This window comes from Acanthochromis polyacanthus, chromosome 1 (genome assembly GCF_021347895.1).
Source record: "Acanthochromis polyacanthus isolate Apoly-LR-REF ecotype Palm Island chromosome 1, KAUST_Apoly_ChrSc, whole genome shotgun sequence".
In the NCBI taxonomy this organism is placed as follows: Eukaryota; Metazoa; Chordata; class Actinopteri; family Pomacentridae; genus Acanthochromis; species Acanthochromis polyacanthus.
In genome coordinates, this window is record NC_067113.1 from 59008447 (window position 1) to 59036302 (window position 27856).

The 27856-nt window shown below is 37.9% G+C and overlaps 1 protein-coding gene across 1 annotated transcript in view; it reads left to right on the forward strand.

Annotated features, from left to right (window-relative positions):
- Positions 1-27467, forward strand: part of cpm (carboxypeptidase M) — a 42206-nt gene extending 14739 nt beyond the window's left edge. Inside the window, exons 4-10 of the mRNA XM_022210568.2 lie at positions 4764-4936; positions 14162-14261; positions 18100-18205; positions 20186-20356; positions 21539-21691; positions 21802-21950; positions 22753-27467. Of these exons, the coding sequence (XP_022066260.2) occupies positions 4764-4936; positions 14162-14261; positions 18100-18205; positions 20186-20356; positions 21539-21691; positions 21802-21950; positions 22753-23004 (1104 nt within the window). The 3' untranslated portion in view covers positions 23005-27467. The remainder of the gene's footprint in view (positions 1-4763; positions 4937-14161; positions 14262-18099; positions 18206-20185; positions 20357-21538; positions 21692-21801; positions 21951-22752) is intronic.
- Positions 27468-27856: the final 389 nt, after the last annotated feature.

A 27856-nucleotide genomic window follows, 5' to 3' on the forward strand; every position in this document is an offset into this window, starting at 1 on the left:
TCAAAAAAGACAGAAACGTTTGAATAAAAGACTCAAAACCAGATAAATATTGAAGTAAACATTTAAAAATCAACTGAAGTATAGAAATGAAAAATAGACATAAAATATCAATTGAAAGAGTTGAAACCAGACAAACATCAAACTACAACCTTAAAACCATCAGAAATGTCAAAATAAAGACAAATATCCAACTGAGATTTCAGGAAAAACAACTGAAATGTGGAAATGCACTCAAAACAGATCAATGTCAAACCAAGATTTCAATAAAAAGAGAAATAAAAATATAAATATTGAAACACTCTCAAATTCAGAAAAATATCAAATTAAATACTTAAAAATGAACAAAAATATAGAGATAAAACTCAAAACAGACACAAAATACCAATTAAAACAGTCTTTACCCGACAAATATCTAAAAAAGACTGAAAAAGCACTAAAGACAAACATCAAACTAAAATTCTGGAAAACCACCAGAAATATTGAAGAAAAAAGACTGAAAAGAGAAAACAGACAATACTGAATAGAATAGATCTTTACTGTCAGAGTGTCAGAACAATGAAAGGCCGTTTAGCAGCTCTTGGCATCAGTTGCATCAATAAAAGAACACAAAGCCTTTACAAACAAACGCTGTCATTATAAAGAGCTGTTGCTTTAGTGGATTCCATTTGGCGGTTTTATGAATTACTGTATTTATATAGTGTTGCTCATTACAGCAACCTCTTTAAAGCTGTTGGGGAGGAGGCCCACTTCTGGTTTCATAACACCAACCAACCAGCAAATGAATCATCGCCAAAGCATCCAACAACAATCAACAACCCGTCAGCACTTAATCACTTTGTTGTTTCTCTGATTAACTGCTCGGTTTTATTTAAAGGAACGACGTGGTGTTTGCCGGAGGATCGGGCTGAGTCAGTTTTCCTGTGTCTTCTGAGGAAACTCGACTCTGCTGCTGCGACCCTTTGAACCGAGAGAGGCCCACCTTTACCAGGATGTTAGCTTACATCTGCTAATGCACGGCAACGTAAACAGCACCGGCCTGCTTTCATCCTGTAATCTAAACTGTCCTAATGTCCGACCATGCAAAGAGGATGTAGTTTAAATACAATACCAAGAGCCAGAATTTAGGATATTGACCCTTAGAGTCCAACAGATGCACTTTGCGTCTAAATTCACATCCCTTCTTCTCAGTTTAATATCTTTTGAAGCATTTAATATATGAAAGTGTTGTATATATCAAATGAACCTACTCAAGGAGATCTTTCTAACAATACCAGTGGATTCTCTCTGCGTTCAAGTGTCGTTGCAAAACATAATTTCAAATTTACATTGAAAACTCACCTAGTTTGGCACCTCACAAGCACCAAGATCCCAAATTAAGGATATCCCCGTTTGAGCCCACTTTGCATCTAAATTTACATCCCTTCTTCTCGGTCTAATATCTCAAAGTATTTATTACCTGGTGGTGTGATGCACATCCAATGAAACTACACAAATTGCTCTATATAACTATACTAGTGGATTTCCTATGCGACAAACTGTTGGTAAGAAAGATAATTCAGAATTCACATCAAAAATTTGCCATGTTTTCCACCTCCACAAGTACCAAGGGGCTAAATTATGGACATCAACCTTTAGATCCTTTCTTCTGGTTTGAATATGTTTTGAAGTATTTATTGCATGAAGGGGTTCAGCATTGCACTTTACCACAATACTAGTGGACTCTCTCTGAGAGATACTGTTGTTGAGACAAAGAATTTCAAATTGATATTAAAAAATTGCCTGGTTTACCACCTCTGCATGTACCAAGAGACCAAATTAAGGATATTGAGCCTTTGATCCCACTTTGCGTCCAAATTCACATCCGTTCTTCTCAGTTTATTATCTTTTGAAGTATTTATTGCATCATGGTGTAATGCACAGCAAATAAAACTACGCAAGTTGATCTTTCTATCAATACTGATGGATTTTTTGTGTGGCAAATTGTCAGTCTGAAAAATAACTTGGAATTTACATCAGATATTTGCCTGGTTTGCTGCCTCCACAAGTACCAAGAGGACAAGTTAAGGATATCGGACCCTTTGAGCCCACTTTGCGTCCAAATTCACATCCCTTCTTCTTGGTTGAGTATATTTTGAAGTATTCATTGAATGAAAGTGTTGAGCGTATCAAATGAAACTACACAACTTGACCTTTCTAATAATGCTAAAAGATTGTTTATATGATGAAGTGTTGGTGAGAAAAATTATTTGTAATTTATGCCAAAAATTCACATGGTTTGTCGCCTCTACAAGTCCCAAGAGGCCAAAGTAAGGACATCAATCGACATCATCCTCTCTTCTGGACTGAATATCTTTTGAAGTATTCTTTGCATGAAGGTACTGACCATATCAACTGAAACCGCACACCTCCATCTTTGTAGCAATACTCGTGGATTGTCAGTGTGATGAAGTGTTGGTGAGAAAAATATTTAGGAAATTTCATCAAAGACTTGCCAAATTTGAAACTTCCACAAGTAACACTGCTGCATGGATGGACTTGTAAAGCTGTAAAGCTATGACATTTATTCCCACTAAGCAGATATTTTTCACAGTTTCTTAGTTGGACAGTATCCCACTATCATGGTTTATCATTTCCAGATTCCCAACAGTTTCCCTACATTTCTACTGCCAGCATTTTATGGTGAGATTTAAAAACACGAGGGTTTCATTATGCAAAATGTGTTTTTCCTTGATATGAAAACTAATCTTAAAAAAAGAGCAACTATCATCATGTCAAATATTGGAAAATCTGGATAACTGAGACTGTTCTTAGGGGAAAAAAAGAAGATACAGAATGTGTGGCTTGACCTCATAATGGCTGAGATGAGAGGTTTCAAGTAAAGGTTGTCGTTACCGTGAATGTCGTCTTGGACTCAGTAGGTTAATAATACTTGTCATGATTTCTAAGGTTAACACATTATTAAAAAATACCATAGATGACATTTAAAAGGAACGCAATAAGACAAAGAAGAGGTATTTTAGGCGTGTGAACCGACTCTTCTCATGCACATTAAAAAACAAGACAGCTGTTACTTAAAGAGTTCATCCTGGAACGTATACTGGTTAAAGCTGGAGCGAGTCTCTTTCTGTTTGAGGCTGTTAGTTCTGGAAGTCAACAGATCAAATCGTACGTTGTGGAGTTTCTAATCTTCGGCCTTTATATCCAAAAGTTATCGGCTGTTGACGTCACAACAAATACACTTGGATGTCGCTGCATAAAATAGTTCAAGCCTTTGATTGGTCTTCCATGTTTGTTTTGGCACAAGATCACACAGCAGTTGGTTCCTGAAGAACTCGTAGGGTTGCATTACGTTCCTCTACTCTCAGGGAATTATTGGAAATCTTCAAGATCATCTGGTTTTTATAGGCGTCAACCAGTCGACCTTGAAGTTTGTTTCTCTTTGGTTTTCTTTCTACTGTTGTTTTTTAACCCTTTTTGCAAAAGTGTCATTGAATCGTGTTTCCATGTAACTGTAAAGTGAATTTCATAGCAAACTTCTGATCGATTATGCTCAAGCACTGCATTTACTTTTCACTCAGTGCAGCCCCGCCCTTATTTATGCTCAGCTTTAAGTTCTAATACAACTATAAAAGATACGTTATATAATAATTTACCCCATGTACAACCTTCATGAACATAGATGTTATCCAGAGAGACCAAAATAATTTTTGTATGAGGGTGCTGATGTTTATTTCTGCTGTAAAGTTTGACATTTTAACAATGAGGTTTTTGGGGGTTGACTCACTTTTGAAGCAGCCTCTAGTGGACAGTTGAGGAACTGCAGTTTTATAGATTTACAATGTTTATAGAAAATTGAAAATTTGGAAGTATTATTTCAAATAATGGAAGATCTGCATAATGACTAGACCTTAGAATTAAAAAGATAAGAACCTAAAAGTAAAGATCGTGAAGATACCTTGAAAATAACCCAGTGCTCAAAAGTCAATGTTTCAACAGAATTATTTTTATCATTATTCACATTTAACACGGGCTTGAATGTCTATCTTTAGTCGGTTTAAAAAATTGTATGTTAATGCATGCAGTTGGATGTATCATGAGTTCAGATTTAGAGTTTTTAGCTGTTGCTCTTTTGTTTCCAGGCTTAAAGGTAATACTTTAGAGGCTGATTTCTAAAATCTGTAACACCAGGTGTGCTTTTGTGGCAGCAGCAGTTTACACGAGTGATGCAGGAAAGTTAACTGATAGTCGGAGGCAGGTCTAGTCCTGACTTGTGTGTTTATTGTGCGTCTGTGTGTGTTGGTGTTTAGTGCGGCGTGCACCTCATCACCTTTCCCACCCTTCTCTCTTTCTCAGTCCCGAGGCTCTCATTCATTCACAAAGTTTTTTTTGTTCTCTCCGGAAAAACAGCTGGTGACTCGTCGCTGACTCACTGTTTCGTCCACGTTTCCGTCAGGAAGAGACACGCAGAAAAAGAAAAGAGAAAAAAATCGCCGTTAGGTAGAGATTAAAGAATGAAACTGAGGAGGTTTATTAATTAATTCTGTAGTTTGTTTTGATTGTGATGCACCAAACTTCTGATCAAATTAACCCTAAATACCCAACACCTTTTATTTTCAAACGGAAGTTAGAACAGTATGAAGACTGATAAAGGTTTTGTGAATTCAAAACTCATTTTTACTGTCCTGCTTCATATTTATTCCCAATTATTGTGAGTTTGATTGTAATTTTTAATCTGGTTTAACTGGCGTTTGGCGTGTGTTCAGGTTCTTGGTCGGGAGCTGATGCTGCAGCTGGTCGATGATTTGGTTCGTGGTTACAGAAACAATGAAAGTTGGTCGATGCAGCTCCTGAACAGCAGCAGAATCCACATCCTGCCAACGATGAACCCTGATGGCTTCGACGTGGCCGACACACACTGTCAGTTCAGCCAGGGAAGGTAACTAACACTCAAACAGCTTCTTTATTCGCTCCTGTCATACTTTTTAACCACGCCTGACGAACATCAGCAGGGTTACTGCATTCGGTGGGGTATCTGGCTGGCTGGGTAAGTATGTATGTATGTGGCTATGTCCGTTCCGATATCTCTGCAAGTGTTGAAGTCAGGATAATCAAACTTGGCACTGAAGATCAGTCTAAGGTCCCCTGCTCAGTTGTGGAGTTACAGGTCAGCAGATCAAGTAGGAAGGGAGATACGTACGATGATCAAAATTGATACATATTGCATCATTTGTATAGGGAGGACAGGGTTTTTGCCAGTAGAGGGCGTGGTTCTGCCCTCTACTGAGGGCTCGTCTAGTTCTCACTGGGTTCATTTTTCATGACCATATATAAGCAAAGCTGCAGAGACAAAATGTCTCCTGTGCAAAGTGACACAGTTATAATGACATAAATAATTTAAAAAGTCTGAAATTATCTGGTATTTTATTTTCCAACACTGAAAAAAGCACTACTTCTTGCATTTATAATTCATTTCCATGCTTGTCTTCTTGCTGCTCCATGGAAACCCTGCCCGCAGTTCAGCTGAGAATTCCCTGAATTTTTGTTATTTCCGTGATTCTTTTTCACAGTTAAATAAGTCAAAGCTTCATTGTTGAGTCGAGGAACAGAAAATTGTTCTATTTTCTTTATAGAAGCTGTTTGTTTAGAGTTTTTTTGTGTTTTTACATTTTTTGGCTTTCACAAATGGTTTGGTGTGAATTTTTTTTTTAAAGAAAACACATCTCTACATACTATAGATACTGAATTTTCATAGAGGAGCACAGAAATTTGAGTTTTTTGAAGAATTTGTTCCTTCTTCAAAGCTTATTTCTGCCAAATTTAAAAGAAGATGCGTAAAATAAAGTTATTTTGATTAAAAAATATGATTTTGAGCTTCAATATGTTAATTCTCCTAACAAAAGCTAATGTAATTTATAGTAAGTTTAGGCATTCACAGAAAGGTGAAATTCTGGCAAATGTTCTTGTTTTTACAGGTTCTGTCCATAATAAATTGTGTAATTGTGATGATTTTTTTAAAGTAAAGATAGCATTCTTTTCAAATCCACAGGTGGGTTTTGAGGTTCACAAGGTAAAAAGATGATTTTTCAGTTAAAATTAAATCTATGAGGGAACTAAAAGTGGTGAAGAATCTTACAGCTCTTTTAGCCCCTTAGCTCAACTGCAAACAGGGACAACTTAAAGACGAGCTGGGGAGTGTTTAGCAGCTAAAAACCCAGATATTTTCTTCAGGAGGTGGAGGAGACCAAAAAAGGAGCTAAAAATTGGTGGCTATCGACTTCCATCGGAATGATCCTGTTGCTTTGTGTTTGTAAATTCTCCTGACAAGACTATAAAGCTGCTATCAGTGGCTGTCGGGAGAACAAACGAACATCAGTTCAGGACTCAAAGGTCTCGTTTGTTGTGTCCTCATACAATATGTATGACCGAGTCCTGAGGGAAACATGAGGCTCTTTAACCTCTAAAAGCTGCTCAGTGTTCACATCTTTAACCGTCTGCTGCTGAGCTTCAGAGCCTCTTACACTGAAAACATGTCACTGTGGTGGAAATACTGATTAAAAGTTCATTATAAGTAACAATGGAGGAATTATTGAGGTGTTTTACTTAAATTAAAGCACTAATTCTGCATCGTAGAAACTGAAAATCCTGCACTGAAGATTTTATTGATGCAACTGTCATCTGTGACTGAGTTGTAAGGTGGGGCTATTTTTACTTTCTATTGCTTCTTATCATTTTTTATATGAGTTTACACAGTTTATCTGAATCTAAAAGTTCTAAAAACAGAAAGAACCGTTAGATGTTCAACTGTCTAACAGTCTTTGAATGCATCATGTAGATTTCTTTGAGTTTTAGAGAGAGGAAAGATTCATGCAGTTGCAAAAAGAGATTCTTCCTAATGAGTTCATGGTCTTGATGTCTTGTTTCCTTCAAGAGAGTAAATTATGGTCCCATTTAGAGAAAAATTCCAGCTATCCAACAGTCCTTGAACGTCTCATGGGTGGCGTACAGTTTTGTTCAGAGAATTAACTAAATCCAAGTATAAAATTGTGATTATTTCATTGAGAGGTCACAATTTACACACGTGGACAAAATTGTTGGTACCCCTCAGTTAAAGAAGGAAAAACCCACAATTCTCACTGAAATCACTTGAAACTCACAAAAGTAACAATAAATAAAAATTTATTGAAAATTAAATAATCAAAATCAGCCATCACTTTTGAATTGTTGATTAACATAATTATTTAAAAAAACAAACTAATGAAATAGGGCTGGACAAAAATGATGGTACCCATAACTTAATATTTTGTTGCACAACCTTTTGGGGCAATCACTGCAATTAAACGATTTCTGTATTTGTCAATGAGCGTTCTGCAGCTGTCAACAGGTATTTTGGCCCACTCCTCATGAGCAAACAGCTCCAGTTGTCTCAGGTTTGATGGGTGTCTTCTCCAAATGGCATGTTTCAGCTCCTTCCACATATGTTCAATGGGATTCAGATCTGGGCTCATAGAACGCCACTTTAGAATAATCCAACACTTTTCTCTCAGCCATTCTTGGGTGTTTTTGGCTGTGTGTTTTGGATCGTTGTCCTGTTGGAAGACCCATGACCTGCGACTGAGACCAAGCTTTCTGACACTAGGCAGCACATTTCTCTCCAGAATGCCTTGATAGTCTTCAGATTTCATCGTACCTTGCACACTTTCAAGACACCCTGTGCCAGATGCAGCAAAGCAGCCCCAAAACATTACTGAGCCTCCTCCATGTTTCACCGTAGGGACAGTGTTCTTTTCTTCGTATGCTTGGTTTTTGAGTCTATGAACATAGAGTTGATGTGCCTTACCAAAAAGCTCCAGTTTGGTCTCATCTGTCCAAAGGACATTCTCCCAGAAGCTTTGTCCCGTGGGTCTTGAACTTCTGAATAATATGAGCCACTGTTGTCACAGGAACTTCAAGCTGTTTGGAGATGGTCTTATAGCCTTTACCTTTAAAATGTTTGTCTATAATTTTTTTTCGGATGTCCTGGGACAATTCTCTCCTTCGCTTTCTGTTGTCCATGTTCAGTGTGGTACACACCTTTTCACCAAACAGCAGGGTGACTACTTGTCTCCCTTTAAATAGGCAGACTGACTGATTATGAGTTTGGAAACACCTGTGATGTCAATTAAATGACACACCTGAGTTAATCATGTCACTCTGGTCAAATAGTTTTCAATCTTTTATAGAGGTACCATCATTTTTGTCCAGGCCTGTTTCATTAGTTTGTTTTTTAAATAATTATGTTAATCAACAATTCAAAAGTAATGGCTGTTTTTGATTATTTAATTTTCAATAAATTTTTATTTATTGTTACTTTTGTGAGTTTCAAATGATTTCAGTGAGAATTGTGGGTTTTTCCTTCTTTAACTGAGGGGTACCAACAATTTTGTCCACGTGTGTAATTGTTTATCACTTTATTTTTCTAAATTTTGCCAAAAATTTAGAGTTTGCTTCTAAACTTCTCACCACAATTGCGAAACCAGAACTGAATTCCTTGTTTTTGGATGAACTACAGGCCATGTTTCCACAGAAAGGAGAGGAAGATAAGTTTTGAAACAAATTGCGCGGCAGTGGCAATATCATGATGTGAAACACAGTGGTAGTTTTCAGATAAACTGCAGACAGCATTTCTACAGAATCGAAAGGAAAGAAGTTTTGAAACGAATTGGCGAGACCTTGAGCGAAATAAAACACGCCTGATTAATGGCATTATTATGAAAATAAAGGAACAGAACTCAATAGAACAAAGACACCGTGTCTGTTTTCTCAAACTACAAAAACTAAGGATGTCTGGAGAGTTTCACCTCTCTAGTGTTGCATTCTGGGAAGCCTGTTTAGCTACTAGTTTTATTTCCTATAAACTTAATTTCTAATTCTACAACTCTACAGTTTAGCAGACGCTTTTATCCAAGGTTGTTGCTAGAGGTACAGACCCGTACCAGTAGCCTGTGGACTACGGATACGGCACTTGCCATTTGCCAATCAGATACGCGAGATCTGGTCACGTGACTCCCGGTAGACGCTAGCGGTACGGACCCGTAGCATCGGTACTACAGTTACGGACCCTAAACCTGACCCTAACACTAACCCTAACCTTAACCTTTGTTTACCTTTCAACAGTTTGCAGTGGTTAGCAGCTTCTTGACTCGAGAGACTCGCGTACGGGTCCGTATCTGTCTGGCAAATGGAAAGTGCCGTACCCGTAGCCCACAGGCTACGGATACCGGTCCGTATCTGTAGACACTACCTTTATCCAAAACAACGTACGTCTAAGAGTAGATACAGCACAAACAATGTACAGTTTTTGTTGGAATAAATCTTTAAACTATCAGCACTTTGACAGAAACTAGTATTTTGGGTAAATAAACCTGAAGTTTGCACTTTTGAAGTCATCCAATGCACTGGATGTATTAAACAGCGGTCCTCTTGTACGACAGAAACATCAGAATTTAATGACTTGAGTGGTCTTTCTGCTGCTTTTTTCATGCTTTTCAGCTAAAGTGGCTTGAATATTAAAAAATCGACATTTAAGTTCAATTTACTAGAAAAGATAAGTTGAGAAAAGATAAGTTAATTTGACTTTAATTTCTTCATGTTTTCATTGTAGCATCTGTGAGTTGAAAAGTTCGGCCTTTTCTTCTTAAAAAAGTTGCTAATCCTTTAATTAATCGCCAGATTTTCTTCACCTCTACTTGCACCATAATGTTGGGTAGTTTAATGTGCAGAAAGCATCATATTTGCATGAGCTTTTGGTTAAAAAATATCAGAATTCGTACAGCGCATAGTTAGTAAAAATGAAAATACAACAACTATAAGTACTTGAAGGTAGTTTTGATTACAGAAGATGGAAGCTGTTTCTGTCACTCTGAGGAGTACAAATGGAGAATTTCTAGTCTTTGTGTGCTTCAGATCTAATATCCCAACAGATTTAAAGGATTTAAGTCGACATACTCACGTGTTTGTTGTGTAAAGACTAAACTATGCAACGCTCCAACACCCTAAATGCTTGATTAGCAGGAAACCAGACTGTAGATTGAGATCTGATTGCACTTAAAGCAGCTAATTATGTGTGTTTTGACTTCTTCTTCTTCTGGTATTTATAGGAGACGTTTGTGCGTCTTCAGCGGTAATGATGTCGTGTGTATGGAGATTAGTTTCATGAAGTGTTTAACTGCAGGGTTCAGTTAGATTCTGAATGTGTGGTCTCTGGGAGGTCAGCACTTTCCGAACCTTATTAGGAAATGTTTCACTGAAGCAGCTGAAGGTGAATGTGATGAAAAATGAGACGTTATAGAATGAGTCTCACTTGTTCTCGTGGACAGATTTCTTGATTTTAAAGTGCCAACTCAGGTTACAGGGATATTTACATTGTGGATTCATTTCTTTACCACTTTCTAGAATGATGGATTATTTTTTGGTGCATAAAATGTCACAAAATGATAAAAAAAATAATTGTTCGTCAGTGTCACGACAAACTCCTTTTTACTGTTCACAACCCAAAGATACTGAGTTTACTGTCAAAGGGGAGGAAATACAGTGCCTATCATAAGTATTCACCCCCTTTGATTTTTTACCCTTTTATTGCTTTCATAAATCAATCATGGTCAATAAAATGTAGCTTTTTTTAACAAAAAAATTTATTGGAAAAAACTCTTTAATGTCAAAGTGAAAACAGATTTCTATAAAGTAATGTTAATGAAAGAAAATTATATAAATGAAAATAATTGTTTGCATAATTATTCACCCCCTTCAAGTCAGTATTTAGTAGATGCACCTTTGGCTGCAATCACAGCAGTGAGTCTGTGTGGATAGGTCTCAATCAGTCTTGCACATCTGCCCACTGCAATTTTGTTCCATTCTTCTTTGCAAAACTGCTCAAGCTCTGTCAGGTTGCGCGGTTATCGGGCATGAACAGCCCTTTTCAAGTCCAGCTACAAATTCTCTATATTGAGGTCTGGGCTTTGACTCGGCCACTCCAGAACATTTACCTGGTTCTTTTTAACCATTCCTGTGTAGCTTTTGCAGTACGTTTTGGATCATTGTCTTGCTAGAAAATAAATCTTCTCCCAAGACGTAGTTCTCTTGCAGACTGAAAAAGATTGTCCCCCAGGATTTCAGTGTATTTTGCAGCATTCATTCTGCCCTCTATCTTTACAAGCCTTCCAGCTCCAGTAGCTGAGAAACATCCCCACAGCATGATGCTGCCACCACCATGCTTCACAGTGGGGATGGTGTGTTTTTGGTGATGTGCAGTGTTTGGTTTCCGCCAAACATGACGTCTTGTCTGATGGCCAAAAAGCTCAATTTTGGTCTCATCAGACCAAAGAATCTTCTTCCAATTGACCATGGAGTCTTCCACGTGCTTTTTGGCAAACTCTAGTCGAGATCTAATATGACTTTTCTTCAACAGTGGCTTTCTCATTGCCACTCTCCCATAAAGCTTTGACCAGTGAAGAACCCAGCAGCAGTTGCTACATGCACAGTCTCTCCCATCTCAGCAGCTGAAGCTTGTAACTCCTTCAGAGTAGTTGTAGGGGTCTTGGTGGCTTCTCTCACTAGTCTCCTACTTGCACGGTCACTCAGTTTACGAGGGCGGCCTGATCTAGGCAGATTCACACAAGTGCCATATTCCTTCCATTTCTTGATAATTGATTTCACTGAACTCCGGGGGATGTTCAGTGCCTTGGAAATTTTTTTGTAACCATCCCCTGAATTGTACTTCTCAATAACCCTTTCCCTGAGTTGCTTAGAGTGTTCTTCTGTCTTCATGGTGTAATGGTAGCCAAGAGTACTGATCAACCACTCTCTGGACCCTTCAGACACAGGTGTTTTACAACTCAATCACTTGAAACACACCCACACCACTCAGGTGATCTTCATTTCACTGATTGTGAGACTATTGGCAACAATTTGATGGATCTCTATTGAACTAGACCATTAAATTAAAAAGGGGGTGAATAATTATGCAAACAATTATTTTCATTTATATAATTTTCTTTCATTAACATTACTTTATAGAAATCTGTTTTCACTTTGACATTAAAGAGTTTTTTCCAATGAATTTTTGTCTTGAGAGCCAAATTTTATTGACCATGATTGATTTATGAAAGCAATAAAAAGGTAAACCATCAAAGGGGGTGAATACTTATGATAGGCACTGTGTACCAGAACATTTTTACATTAAAGAAGCTAAAATGAGAGGATTTAGACTTTTGTCCTACTCAGCTCAGTCAGAGGAATCCTCTCATGTCGGTGAACAAGTTTGTTTTTCTGGTTTGTGGGTGCATTCAAGTGGAAAAAGAGACTAATTGCTACTAAGATTTCAAGTCAGTTAAGACAAGAGCTGCTTAATTATCTCAAGATAAGGGCATAAAGCCTGATCTGACCTTAAAGAGCCACTTACAGGTTGGTAACCTCTATAAATTAAGTTGTATGAAAACGAAACAGCAGGTGACCTAATGATCTGAATAACAGTAGCGTCTTACACAATCATTTCTGATAACTATTACCGTATTTTCCGCACCATAAGGCGCATCGGATTGTAAGCGCAGTCTATGGGGTTTATTTCTGTACTTAAGCCATATATAAGGAGCACCGTATTATTGGGTGCATGCTAAAACAAGGAAACGGAAGCAAAACAGTGAGTTTGGTTGAACTTTATTCTACTACGTATTTAAAAATACACTCACATTATTTTTTGATCCATCTTTTGTCACACATCCATCCAAGTCTTCATCTTCTGTATCTGAATTGAACAGCTGGGTAATTTCGACATCAAACATGCCGGGTTCACTCTCGTCATTGTCGGAGTCAGTCTTGTTGCCAGGTGGCTGATGCTGGCAATTATGCCAAAGGAACCATAACTGATTGAATGAGCCATTCGCAGTTTCACTGTACCAGCCGTGTGTACTTAGACTTGCAAGGCTTAATCTCTGAGACAAGCATATGCTACTGGCAGGATCCAGCAATGCCAGCAATGATGGCGGCTTTGGCGAAAGCTCGGACAATAGTCAGTACTGTACATAGCTTTATGTAATGTTCTCCAATAGGTTTATCGCTGCCAGCGTGTGTAGTGTACGTATTACGTCCCTATGTCGGCGTGAATTGGTCCGACAGTCGGATTTTGGAACTCAGTGCACACATAAGACGCACCGGGTTAAAAGGCGTACCATCGATTTTTGAGAAAATCAAAGGCTTTTAAGTGCGCCTTATAGTGCGGTAAGTATAAATTTAGTAAAAAAAAAAAAAAAAGCTCTGCTGAGTGTTGCTCTTAATAGTAAACGGAAGCGGCTACAGCTGCAAGGTCATTCTATGACCTTTGATGTCATCGAGTCGTGTGATCGAGACCTTGCTATGATCTGAAATCATTCAAATCCAAAGAGAGAACAGGATGTTTGGCCTTTCTTTATGTCGTCTCGGTAAAACCTACAAATATAACAGAATAAAAGTGATTAAAAACTTTATTCGTACAGAAACTGACACGACTGAAGCAGGATTTAAACCGATAAAACCGCTTACAACAGCAAAACAAAAGCATTTGAGTCAGTATGTAACAACAACAGAAGATAGAATCATGTATAGATAAGATAAATGAGACTTTTAAACGCTGTGATAATCTTGTTTCTTGTAATTGAAAAGCTGTAGGTGATTGTGTAACTTCAGATCTGCAGGGAGGCGACGAATTAATTAACTGACACCAACACTGATGATCTCTGTTAGCTGAGAAATCCTCCATGAGCCTCGATCTCAACAGCTGCTGGTTAAATAAAGATACACTCACTTCCTGGACTCGAGAGGATCGTGGGAAAACATTTTGCTCAAGGGAGCCTTGGCAGCAGCTGCACTCACACCGACAAAGCATTCGGCCTTTAAAATGCCCTAAAAGGTGAAAAGAAACACAATCAGTCATTCTTATTTCATCCTGCAAATAGCCTGAAATCTAAAAATATTCAAAAAACAGAAAACAGCAGCAAGTATCACCGTTGGAGAACCAAACCAGAGGATGAAACATGACCGTGAGGCCTTTAGACAGTAATATATGAGAGCAGAACTGCCTTCAACTTGTATGAAAGATGCTGTGTAAATACAAAACATAATAAAAGTTTGTTTCTGTCTGTCTGTCTGTCAGGGGGAACCACAACAACGTCGATCTGAACAGGAACTTCCCCGACGCTTTCGTTGGTTTACGAAAGCAGCAGCAGCTCAACGAGGACAAGAGGGAGGCTGAGGTTGGTCAAAATACTGTTTAGAAAAAAGAAATGGTATAATATTCCAGCTGCAGGAGCACTAAAAAGATACTGTAAAATAAAGATTACAGAACTCCTGAAAATATTGTACTTTTTCATAATTAACACATTTTTAGCCCCAAATTTACATGTGGTGTTTGTATTTTGGCGTTTTAGTGGTTATTGAAGGATATTTACAAGCACAGCATTGAATCATGGTCAATTTAATTTTTTTTTTTTGACAAGAATTCCCCAAGAAGTGAAAAAAGATTTCTACAAAGTTATGTCGATTAATAACAAATCTAAAATGTGAAATAACGGATTTAATAAGTATTCACCTCCTTTAAAGCGATTAAATTCAACACGAATGTAGCCAGTTGGTGCTAGAAGTCACACTGTTGGAAGCATCATGATGTGAAGCATGGTGGTGGCACTATCATGTTTCTCAGCAGCAGCTCCTACAAGGCTTCTAAAGGTAGAGGGTAAATGAATACAGCAAAGTCTAGAAAAATCCTGGAGGACGACCTGATGCAGACTTGGGAGAGGATTCGTTTTCCAGAAAGACGATGACCTGAAGCATGAAAGTCTGTTTTACGATGGGAATTGAAAGATGTTACTGACTCAGCAAACCAGACTTAATTAGGCGGATCATTCCAGAGCCTTGAGGCCCTGACTTCAAATGTTCTGTCCTGGAACAGCCAATAGATCTTTACCTGAGGATCTCAAAGTGACTCCTGGTACTACAAAGTCTGAGGGGTTGTAAGTAGGAGAGAGGCCTTAAAAATTCTGTTGAAGTATCCAGGTGTGGTGAGAAAACAGTATGTAGAAATGGTCTCTGCGTCTTCACAAGTTAGGAAAGATCCCATTTTGAAATATTTCTCAGGTTGTAAAAACATGATTGAGCAAGCTTTGTGGTATGTTGCCCAAAACTCAGATTACTGTCAAACTTGATGCCAAGATTCTTGGCTTGATGTGACCTGAAAGAGAACATGGCTGATGGCAGAATCTATTTTACCATCCACTGCTACTCGGTAACAAGAAGATCAGTGTGTACTAGGAAGTATTCATTTAGAAAACCACATCTCAGTCTGTAACTCCAAACATATAAAGACACCATATAGACTCTGTTACATACCAGTTCTTGTGCTTCTACCAGTGAGTTCACGTCACCATTTTGACAAAACAGCAAAAAAAAAAGGTAATTTTCTCTTCTCACACATGTGCACATCAAATTCTACTCATTTTAGATCCACGTAAGTTGGAGAAATGTCGACCAAAGACTGTATTTTAGTAGAAATATGGATCCATCCTTGGCCCGTCGAGCTCATGTCGAGGTGTTCCTGAGCAAGACACTGAACCCCTAATTCAGGGATGTCAAACTCATTTCACAAAGGGCCGGTGTGGCTGCAGGTTTTTGTTCCAACTAAGCAGCATCACACCAGACGTGACTCATTTAATCAACCGATCTCAGTCTCCAGACAGGTGATTGGTCAGACTGTGTGCTGTAGATATGTTGGAACTAAATGCTGTAGGGGAATGAGTTTGACATCCCTGCCCTAATTGCTCCCGGTGGGTTGTGGTTAGTGCCTTGCATGGCAGCTTCCGCCATCAGTGTGTGAATGTGTGTGTGAATGTGACCTATCATGTAAAGCGCTTTGGATAAAAGTGCTATATAAATACAACCCCATTTACCATATATATATATATACTTACTTTCAGGTACCACAATACCACCCTTGTTCAAATGTTTTGCACTTTTTTCCATTTTTGAGGACCAGTAACGAAAAACATGACCTCTGTTGGATCGATTCAGTCATTTTGATCTGCTGGAAACTATTCTGTCTGTGTCATCACCAAAATTCATGACTGTGGGAGTTTTATTTCTGGAGATATTGAACCTTTAAAATGGTTTCTCTTTCAGAGCGACCACTGCAGCCCTGATTAATGGTACTATGGCTCCTTCTATACATCCTGATTACTGTTACAACTGTGTTTCAAAGATTTTTAGTTGATCTTTTTCAAGGGCGTAGGTTTGGTCTCAACATTGGTAGGGACGATATAGCAGCATAACCTGCATGTACACTTTTTGCTGGGGACGGGACATTAATAAGACCAAACAGATTGGGTGAACGGGGGTCAGGGCTACATTTCTCACGAATATGAACCTAATTAATTGATAAGCTAAATGATCAATGCAAAATAAATCTGTATTGACTTATACTAACTTTCATGTGTATTGGTTCAGGTGATAGTAATTAAATACATTTTAATTAATAAATAAATGCACTAATAGGTATTTGGTTTCAAAAGTGTAAAGTCACAACATGCTCTAGCCTTCTTTCCTTCTAAACCACGCTGTTTACAAGAAGAAAAGCAGCAGCATGTGTTTTTTTTAGACTGTCAACACTTTCCTGTGAAACATAGACTGGGACCTCTCTCTCTAAGCAGCTTCTTGTTCACGTTTTTCTGGTTCTTTATTTTCCAGCAGAGTTCACTACGTTTCTCACAGTTTAATTAACGTTAACAGTAGAAAACACATACAGGAGGACAATTCTCTCTAAGCAGCTTCCTACTCGAGTTTTGCAGGTTAGCAAGTTCACACAGTTTAATGATATGCTAACTCTGATGCAGGTCGGACTTTCAGTAGCAACATTAGTGGTGTGTTCCCCCCGTCCACAACATTGACGTCTTTTTACATTACTTACAGTGTCGTCTGCTGCTGCTGCTGGCCGAAAAAAAACTTCTAATATCCCTCCTCTTCGAAGGGGGCGGAGAAGGCGGCATGTTTATTTCTTGTGTATTTCTGTCGGGGCTGTGTGAGTGTGGGTGGCGGGGGGGGGGGGGGTCAAGTCATCAGCCAGTCAAACGCACATTTGATTGGACCGGCACATTCAGCAAGTGAAAAGGGGTAAATGTAAGTCTGAACCTGGTCTGAACATAATGAAAATAATTCACTTAATAATGGTAGGGTCAATTCTATCCTTACAACATATGGGAAGACAATCAAAATTACCTATATAACTGAACTCATTATAAAATGCAAATAAGGTTGCTTAAAAGTTGGTGGAGACAATTTGACCCTCTTGAAAAGTTGGTAGTGTTATGTCCCTACCGTCCCTATGCAAACCTACGCCCTTGATCTTTTTGCATCCTTCCCATCTTTGAGAAGTTTTACAGTCAGATTTTTCAGCTCCATTCGTGATTCTTATCCATGTGGAGCCATGATGTAGACATAGTCACAGCCTATAGAAGTCCAAAATGGAGAAGGTTCTGTTGTTCACAGCTCATTTTAGAACCATGTTCATGCATTTAGGCCGATTGGAAATCACAGGTGGACTCAGTTTAGTTTCATTTTTGTTTTAAATCTGTTCTGTCTGTATCCTCAATAAATTTCATGGCTGTAACAGTTAAATATCTGCAGATATTGAGTCTTTAAAATGGCTTCCATGGTTTTACGTGGGGAAAATACAACATTTATCCAAGGTCTGAAAACATCTGAAATTCTCAAAATTCAGCCAGAAGATGTTTCAGAACTTAGTTTTGGTTCTCAAATAGTGAACAAAATTGAACAGTGGAGCGACATGTTTCCTGAATTCTTCATGGATTCTTACCTAGAAGTGCAGATATTTTTAATAGTACCAGAAAAGTAACCATTGTATTTGTTGGTTGAAGGATACGTTCTTTATTTCTGAGTAGTTTGCATTATCCTGCTCCTGCTGCTGCACACTCAGATGAGCACCAAATGTGGACTAATCCACTGCTACAGATAGTCACCAATGAATCCAGTGGACCTAATGAAAGATGTTTTTACCAACATCTAAAATCTGCTGCTGTGTTCCAGGTCAGAGCTGTGATGAGCTGGTTGAAGACCGAGAGCTTTGTTCTGTCTGCAAACCTCCATGGAGGAGCTCTGGTGGCCAATTATCCTTACGACAACAGCAACGGAGGTAAACACACAAACACAAACTTGTTGCAGCGGTGATTCTGAGAAGGAACAAGAAGATGAAAAGACCAGACTTGGTGGTCCACAACAATCCCAGGACCACATTTTAGCACATATATTTTTTTAAGATTAGTCTTTGGGACTTTTTTTTCTTTCCTTTTGTATGAAAGTGTGAAACAGGAAACAAGCTCTTAGACTCTGTAGAGCAGCTTCACATAAATATACAATATGCAAAATGATGTTTGGGCTCAACAGCAAAAATCTAGAGTTATGACAACTTCTGATGAAATTATGCTGTAGTGGAATCAGGTTTCCCTCTGCAGCCAAAGGTGGTTTAATTACCCAACGATTGATTACTTGTAAAGTTTAAGTTGTTCCAAGGGATTTTATTGAATTATCCAGTTATGTTAAGCTAGTAGCAGAGGGGAAGAAACATTTAATTATCAAACCAATTTTATTAAGTTACCTCAACTTTAATGTTGAATCTAGTTGATTTAAACAGAAATTTGGATATAAATTACACACAGTTGTAGTGAATCGTAATATTATTATGAAAACACAACCCATCAAAATAATGTTTGCAACTAAGACGCTACATTTAAAGAGATTTTTTTGTTTGTTTTATCTTGCAGCCTTGCATTTAATTCAATAATTGGAGTATGTACCAATTATTATTGATTTACCCTGGACATACTTCACAGTGTGCCTTTATAGTAACCTAGTTTTATTGCACACTCTGCTGGCTGCTGCTGGTACTGCACCAAACAGACTCGAACAAACAAACGTTGCACGGAGTCGCCCAACTGCTGCCGGAGAGAAAATAAAACATGAATAATGAGAGAGTTCCTGTGTAAAGAAATGAAGAAGCTGAAACTAGGATTCAGCAGCTTCAGCTGGTGTTTAAAACTCAGCATCTGAAAAGAACTTTTACAAGTTCCAAAAAAACATATAAACCTGCCAAACATCTGATATTTGGGTCAGTCGGTGTCATTTGAAATCACCGTGCTGCTGAATTATCGCAGACTGAGTTCAGAGTTGACTTTTTGGGTATTTGGGATCCAAAACTAAGTTCTGTAAAAACATTTTGCTTAATTTTCAGAATTCCGTATGTCTTCAGACCTGGAAACTGTTGTACACATACAAGCATGGGTATAAAATGGGCTTAGAAACTACGTATGAGCTGTAACTGTCTATGTCTGCATCATGGCTCCACATCGAAATGAATTACCATTGGAATTTAGAAATCTCATTGTGAAACTTCATAAAGATAGAAAAGAAACCAGGAAGATCAACTAAACTCAGCGGAATACAGTTGTAACAGTAATCAGGAGGTACAGAAGGAGCCATAGTATCGGGCTGCAGTGGTCTCTATGAAAGAGAAGCTATTTTCAGAGTTCAGTATCTCCAGAAATAAAACTCCTGCAATCATGAAATTTGTTGAGAACCCAGACAGAGTAATTTGTAGTTGATCCATTTGACTGAATGGATCCAACAGAAGCAATATTTTTAGTTATTGGTCTGTGAAAATGGAAATTAGTGCAAAATGTTCAAATGAGGATGGTACTGGGACCTCAGAAAGATGGATGGATCCATATTTCCTACTAAAAATACAGTCTTTGCTTGACATTTTACTGACTTTTGAGGCTCCAACATTGGTGGAATTTGATGTGTGGAAAGTTTCATAAGACAAGGTTCCATTTTTTTTTTTAGATATTTAGACTGAATGTTGATGTGGACTCTTTGGTAGGAAACAGAAACTGGTGCCCATAGGGGTGTATATGTTGTTATTTTATGTGCAATGTTTAAAAACTGCTTCCATGTTGTCTTCATGTTGAAATTTACCAACATATGAGGCGTATAATTAACTGAATGTTCCCGTACACATACTTGTTTCTTGAATTCTAAATTGACACATTTGTTAGCTTCGAGGATTAAATTCAAAAGAGAGAACAAAGCTTTGTTCATGTGTCCCTGTTTTGTACAGGCAGCGAGCTGATGGGTGGAGCCAGCATCACCCCGGACAACGACGTCTTCGTCCACCTGGCCAAGGTGTACTCCCACAACCACGCCTCCATGTACCAAGGCAACATCTGCCAGGACACCAGGCCCTTCCTGGACGGCATCACCAACGGATACCAGTGGTACCCTCTGCCAGGTCAGCAGATTACCATGGATATACTGACTGTTAGCTTTGTACAAAGACTGTAGAGAAGGAAAGAGCATCTGGTTCTTGTTTTTGTGGTTCTGTCAAAAAAGTAAAACGTTTAATTCATAAACAAATGTGTTGGTAACAGCAGAGAAACTACACAGGAGAGACTTAGAATCCTGAATAGGTGGGACAACTCTAAAGATGGTGATTGGATGACACAGGCTCCGCCCCTTTCTGCAAAAAGTCAATCATCTGAATTTTACTTATTTTTGCAAAAAAATGAAAAACCTTCGAATCAACATGTACAACATTTTTCCCCACGTGTCACTAATGCTGGACAAAATGGTGTCAAGAACCAAGTCTAAATTCAGTCAAAGCAGACTTTAAAACAGTCTGTAAAACCAAAAAGACTAAATAAATTAGTCAAAACAGGACACTGAAAGACAAAAAATGAGCCAAAACTGGAAAAGAGAAAATAAAATTGTCTCACAGAGCTTGTAGAGGCTGTAAAAATGTAAGTAGTTTAATATCTGTTGCATGTGGAGATAAAACACCTACAAAGAGACAGGAAACAGCCAAAAACTGTGTCCTACTGACAGAAGACATTTCCGAGTTCTCTCTCCTTCATGGTTGTTTCCATAGATTCACAACATCTAATGTTTTTATATGTAATTATTTTGTTGTCAAACATGAGATAATATATTACATTCATTTCTGGGAAAACATAACCTGTTATATTCAGAGTTACTAAAGACTCAAGAGGAGCTGCTGTTTGCTCTTCAGTTCTTCATTCTCTGGTTTCCTGCTGCAGAAACTTGATCAGATCTGAACTGTAAGGAGGCCTCATTCTGTCATCTGGATTTCAGATCAGCTGCTTCTTTCTTTCAGTTTTCAGACCTCATTTTATCACAGCATGTTGGTTGCTCATTTTAGTCACTTTCATTCCAATTGTAGATTCATGTGATTGTAAATGAGGTATCTTTGAGTTGTCACATTTTTGGACAAAAACCCCCAAATATTTTTCACTATTTTCTGATGTTTTATGAACCAGAAAGTTTACCTGATAGTGTGTAAAGGTGAGTCCTCTCGTAGGTTTCGGTTGTCTTTGTCCACAGCTGCTACAGACTGGTTGATGTCACTACGAAGCTTCAGTGTTGGTCTGAATGTTGTGTGTCTGTCTGTGTGTAGGTGGGATGCAGGACTACAACTACATCTGGGCTCAGTGTCTTGAACTGACTCTGGAGGTTTCCTGCTGCAAGTTTCCTCCAGCTGATCAACTTCCTGTTCTGTGGACTGACAACAGGAAGTCACTGCTGGCCTTCATGAAGCAGGTTCACCTCGGTCAGTACCTTCCTGTCTTTCTGTCCACCTGTCTGTCTCCTTACCTGTCTTTCTGTCTACCTGGAAGCTGTACCTAACGACCACCTGATCCTGGTTCTGGTTGTGTTCAGGGGTTAAAGGTCAGGTGTTCGATGGTTCTGGAGTTCCAGTCCAGAACGCCGTGGTGGAGGTCAAAGGTCGCAGGAACTTGTGTCCATTCAGAACCGACCGACATGGAGAATATTATCGACTGCTGCTGCCAGGAAACTACAGCTTCACAGTAAACGCGCTTTAGATACTGTACTAGTACTGTACTACTAGTGGTGGTAAAAGTAACACCAGTTTAAGTACAGGGGTTAAGACCCTACAGTGTCATTTATAACCAGATTAATTTAAATATTAATCATTGAAACCCAACAAAAATTATATAAAACACAACTTTACCCAACTATAATAAATATTAAGCCCCTGCAGTGGTATTTATAATGTGAAGTTGTCTCAGTAATTTGAATATTAAGGATTAAAACCCTACAAAACTGTATAAAATACAACTTCACCCAACTGTAATCGATATTAAAACTCTACCATGTTAATAATAATGTGAATTTACTTTACTAATTTAAGTATCAGGGATTAAAAGCCAAGGAAAGCTACATAAAAAATATAACTTTACCAGGCTATTATTAACATCAAGCCCCTGCATTGTGAATTATAATGTGAATTTAACTGATAAATTTGAATATTAAGGGTTAAAACCCGACAAAAATGATATAAAACACAACTTTACGTAACCATAATCAATATTAAAGCCCTACATTGTTATTTATAATGTGGTTTTACTTGAGCAATCTAAATGTAAAGGATTAATACCCTACAAAAATTATAAAATGCACAACTTTACCCAACTGTAATTGGTATTAAGGCCCTATTGTGTTAGCATTATATAGCTAATAATCTACAGTATTATTAATAATGACGATAACATAGATTTGATAAAACTTCCTTATCGGCCTAAACAGACACAAAATGGAGACTTTTCTTCGTTGTTAACGTTTCTACTTCCTGGCTTCTTTGATTGACAGGTGACATATCCAGGTCACGAGGTTCTGACAGTGACTCTTAACGTCCCATACGGTCCCGATCAATTCTCCGCCATGAAACACGACTTCCTGTTGCGACGGATTGCCACGACAACGGACAAAACCCCAACGAACGCCACGCCAACCTGTAACCACACCTTGCAGCAGGTGGGCGGAGCCACCATTGGGCCTACATGGAGCGGGTCGGCGGTCGGGCTGAGTCTTGTGGCGATGTTAAGAACCCTGATCGACTGACCCGGTTGTTAACAGGAGATCGCAGGTTCGATTCCAGGATCAAGACTTAACAAAAACATGACATCTGCCAGAAGTTCCTGAAGGGACAGGTGGACTTTATGGCTGCCAAAAGACCTAACTAATGGCTGAAGGGATGAACCGAAGCGGAGCAGGAAGTGCTGGTCACAGGTTCATTGGAAGTTTCTCAAAAGTACAAAAACATGGAAGTTCCCGATTGCTAGCAGCGCTAATGGCCATTTTGACTCGTCGCAGTAGGAAAAGCTGAGCGTAGATTTTTGAAGACATACTATACTGAGATGTTTTAAGACATTTTCGAAGAAAGATTATACCGATGCGTTTCTCACAACATTTTGGAGATATACTAGGACATTATTTATGACATTTTGAAAGACATTAGAACGTTATGACATTTTTGAAGATATACTTGGAAATTTTTTTACATTTTTGAAGACATGTTCCAATGTTTTAGGACATTTTTAAAGACATATTTGGACTTTTTTGTGACATTTTGAAAGACGTATTAGAATATTTTGAGATTTTTGAAGATATACCAGGACATTTTTTACAACATTTTGAAAGATATATTAGAACTTTTAATAACATTTTTAAAGATATACTTGGAGGGTTTTTGCGAAATTTCAAAAGAAATAGTAGAATGTTTTAGGACATTTTTGAGAATATACCAGAACACTTTTACGACATTTTTAAAAACATATCAGAACGTTTTATGATGTTTTTGAAGATATACTTGGATGTTTTTTACACTATTCTTAAAGACATTCTACACAATGACGGTCTGTACAACACTTTTGAAGACATCGTATACAGTGACATTTTTATGAGATTTTTAAGAATATACTATACTGTATTTATTATTGCAAACTATACCGGACATTTTTGAAGATATGCTGTGCTTTTTTTTTTTTACAACATTGCTGAACATTTTTTAGCCTTTTCGGTATTCCGGTATTCTTCATGTTTCCACATTAGCCAAGTGTCCGTCCTTATAAAACGCTTACTTTATGGAATTTCAAGAAATGTAGTAACAACTGGCAAATTTACATCCACTACCAATAGCAGGAGGGGCTAATTTTCCAACTGGCTCCCATTAAAGTATTGCAAAAGACGAGGACGCAACAAGACTGACATTAAAAAAAAAAAGAGCTCAAGTGGTAAAAATGTAAAATTCATCATCAGAATCTGCGATTCAAGATGTTTTGATCAATTTTTCCTCATCAGATTTGGTGAATATTTAAATCACATGCTTACATCTGCTTTGATTTTATTGCTGCGGCAACTTTTCAACTCCAATCAAGTTCAAAAAATCTAAATTTTCACCCACCGATGGTCACATAAATATGTGGAACAGGTCCTGATGTTGGTAGTATAGTCTTCTCATGGTTATCAGAACAGTCCCAGAACTTTTCGATAGCACCTTGCGTACGCTTTGGTGCAACAAGAGCTTACCATTTTTTTGTATTTTCTGCTTCTTTTCTGCCTCAAAAATCAATAGTGCCAAATTTGTTTGTTTTTGTCAATCCATGTGCCATTATTTTGACACAAAAAGTTGCACAGATAAACTTACTTTGCCACTTGGAAGTATTTGAACTGAGAAGAATCTAAAGTATGTGGCTGGAAAATACTGCCGGTGTGACTGGACCATCAAGTATTTCTGGAGAAATTTAAATGAAAAACCTCCTAAGAAGTAAAATATCAAGAAAAACACAAGAAAATACAACAAAATTTGGGATTTAAGGGAAAATAACATGAGACACCACAGGGGAGTTTCAACACGAAGTTGAAAAAATAATAGAAGCTCGAAGCTCAACACTCTCAGAGCAGCAAACAGGTTTTAAATCTGGATTTGGCTTTTTCAAAAGACAGTTTGTTGTATTTAAAGGGGTCACAGGAGGGAAAAGGCCCCAGGATTTCGTCTGTGGATTAAAAACGTCTTCCCTGCTGAGATGTTCCAGCTTGTGAGGCGACGATAAGATTTAGAGTGAGGTTCTAACTGTAGTTTCATGTGTGAGGAGGAGCACTTTAAAATTAGCACCAGCAGGGCAGAATGCTGTTTTTAGAAAGGGGAATATTTAGAGCACAGAAAAGGGCATCAGAGGAGTCGAGGGTGGAAATTACAGCGACATGAGCTGTGAAATGAAGCTTTTCTGGGGCAACACACATGAATACATCTGATTTCTGATGCTGGAGGATCAAAGTCATCAGAAATGTTCATGCAGGGGTTTGTTCTTTATTCAACCTGTTCATATTTTAGTCTGGTGGCTCCAAATCTGAGGCTTATAATTAAAATTGAGGAGTCACAAGATGATTATTCTTATGGTTTTTGTTCATTTTATTGTGAAATATTACACGTTTTTTCATCTTTAGGCCTCAGTTGTACATAAAACTTGCAGAAACTTTGTTTTTTGCACCAAAGTTTGTTTTCCTGCTTAAAAAAAGCACATTTTTTCGACTCATACTGCACTCTGGTTGTTTGCTTAATATTGGCTTCACAATTACATGAAAATGTTCAAAATATCACAAACGATGAAAATGAAATGCAAACTCTACAAACCACAACAAAGCTTGCAGTGTAACAAAGTTCTCTGTAGGTAAAATATGGTGCTATGAGATGGTGAAGTTACCTTAAAGGCTTTGTATGTGAAGAGAAGGATTTTAAAATCTATTTTTGGTTTTACAGGCAGCCTATAGTGGTGAGATGACATGCAGTCAGACAATTTTAGTATTTTTGGCTCATTTTACTGTGAAATACTGCACAGTTTTTGATCTTTAGGCCTCAATTGTACATAAAACTTGCAGACATTTTGTTTTTTTGCACCAAAGTTTGTGGTTTTCTGCTGCAAAAATTAATACTTTTCACATTCATTCAGTGCTCAGGTTGTGTATGCCTAATATTGGCTTCACATTTGTATGCAAATGTTTGAAATATCGCAAAGAATGACTATAATCCAAATTTGGCCTGATATGGAAACTCTACAACCACAAGAAAGCTTGCAATTTGACGCTAAAGTTCTCTGGAGGTAAAATATGGAGCCATGATGTGTTTAAAAGTCGGTAAAGCTAGGTCATTAAAGGTTATGTGTGTGAGGAAAAGGATTTTAAAATCTAGTCTTGATTTTACAGGCAGCCTATAGTTCTGAGAAGACATACAGTCAGATATTTTTAGCATTTTGCTCATTTTCATTGTGAAATATTGCACAGTTTCCGATCTTTAGGCTTCAGTCGTACATCAAACTTGCAGCAAACTTTGTTTCTTAGATTCATATTGCACTCAGGTTGTGCATGCATATAACTGAATATGCAAATTGTATGATAACTTTTGAAATACTGCGTTGGCCTCCCATCTATTTTTGAAATGGTACAAACCAAAAGAAAGCTTGTGCTCTGTTGGGAAAATCCGGTGCTATGAGGTGTTTAAATTCACATTAAACTTTGTCAGGAAAAGGAATTAAAAGTCTCTACTTGATTTTACAGGAATCCAGTAGCTGTATTTCCATGTAATTGTCAAGCAAAGTTAAAATTTATTTGAAATGTTGCACCAAAAAAAGAGGGAAAATAAAATTAAGCTAATTTCTAAGCTGCAGAGTGTGACCAGAAGGTGGCGCTATAGGCTAAGAGCTAAAAAAAAAAAAAGGAAGAAAATCCAACAAAGCGCTGCGGATTTCTGAGAAAATCAACTTAATGAATCACTTCAATCTGAAAAATTTTAAGATTCTTTTTAGTCAGCTGGTGTCGGCCATTTGTGTCGTTTTCCAGACACAAAGATAATGAAATAAACAGCTGATCATTGGCTCTAGATATTGACATTTTTAAGTCTCCAAACTCTGAGGTTTTTTGCACTAATCTGCACTCTACTAAGATGTTTCACCATGCTGAATGTATCTCCAACAACCTGCTCCTCTGTTCACTGTTTCTGAGCCATGCTACACTAATTTTATTTTCCTCTCACCTGAAAACTCTCAGAATTTTTCCCATGTGACTGTGACTTGCAGCCGAGTTAGTTAAAACTTCCCAGTTGTGTTGAGAAGCTCAGAATTTTTAGTTTTATTACAGAGTTTTGTTACCATAAACGATTTTTTGGTTTACCACATTTTAACATCTTGCCACACAGCTCGGACGTCCTTCACTCACCTCCAGGACAGAAACTCAACGGCCTTCTGCAGATTTTCCAGCTTTATTTTTTGCCAAATGTCGGGTTTTTCTACTTTTGTACAGTTTTATATCGAATGTCGCTCCATTTAAATCCTCTGTGCCATGATTTAAGTGACTGCAGGCTTCAGTCACACCTCAAACATCAGACCTCATTTTGGTTTTTGCATTTTTTTTTCTGTTTCATTACAGTGTAAAACAACAAAAATGCTGTGAACTGACATTTATTCATACGCCTGGTTCTCGAAGGAAATCACAATAAAAAGACAAATAAAGGAGAAACTCTAATGTGATAATTGTGTCTGTCATCTTTATTGACCAGCTGGTGTCATCTTTAATCTCTGATTTGATTTGTAGGTTGATTAGTTTCTTCAATCAGCATGAAAACGGATGAAAAGTTGGATGTGATGAGACCAAAACATGTCTGATGTGCAGGGGTGTCACTAGGTTTAAAGGACGGGGGGCTTTGCCCCCAGGAGATGCACAGGATGTGAGTAAACATACACACGTGGACAAAATTGTTGGTACCCCTCAGTTAAAGAAGGAAAAACCCACAATTCTCACTGAAATCACTTGAAACTCACAAAAGTAACAATAAATAAAAATGTATTGAAAATTAAATAATCAAAAACAGCCATTACTTTTGAATTGTTGATTAACATAATTATTTAAAAAAACAAACTAA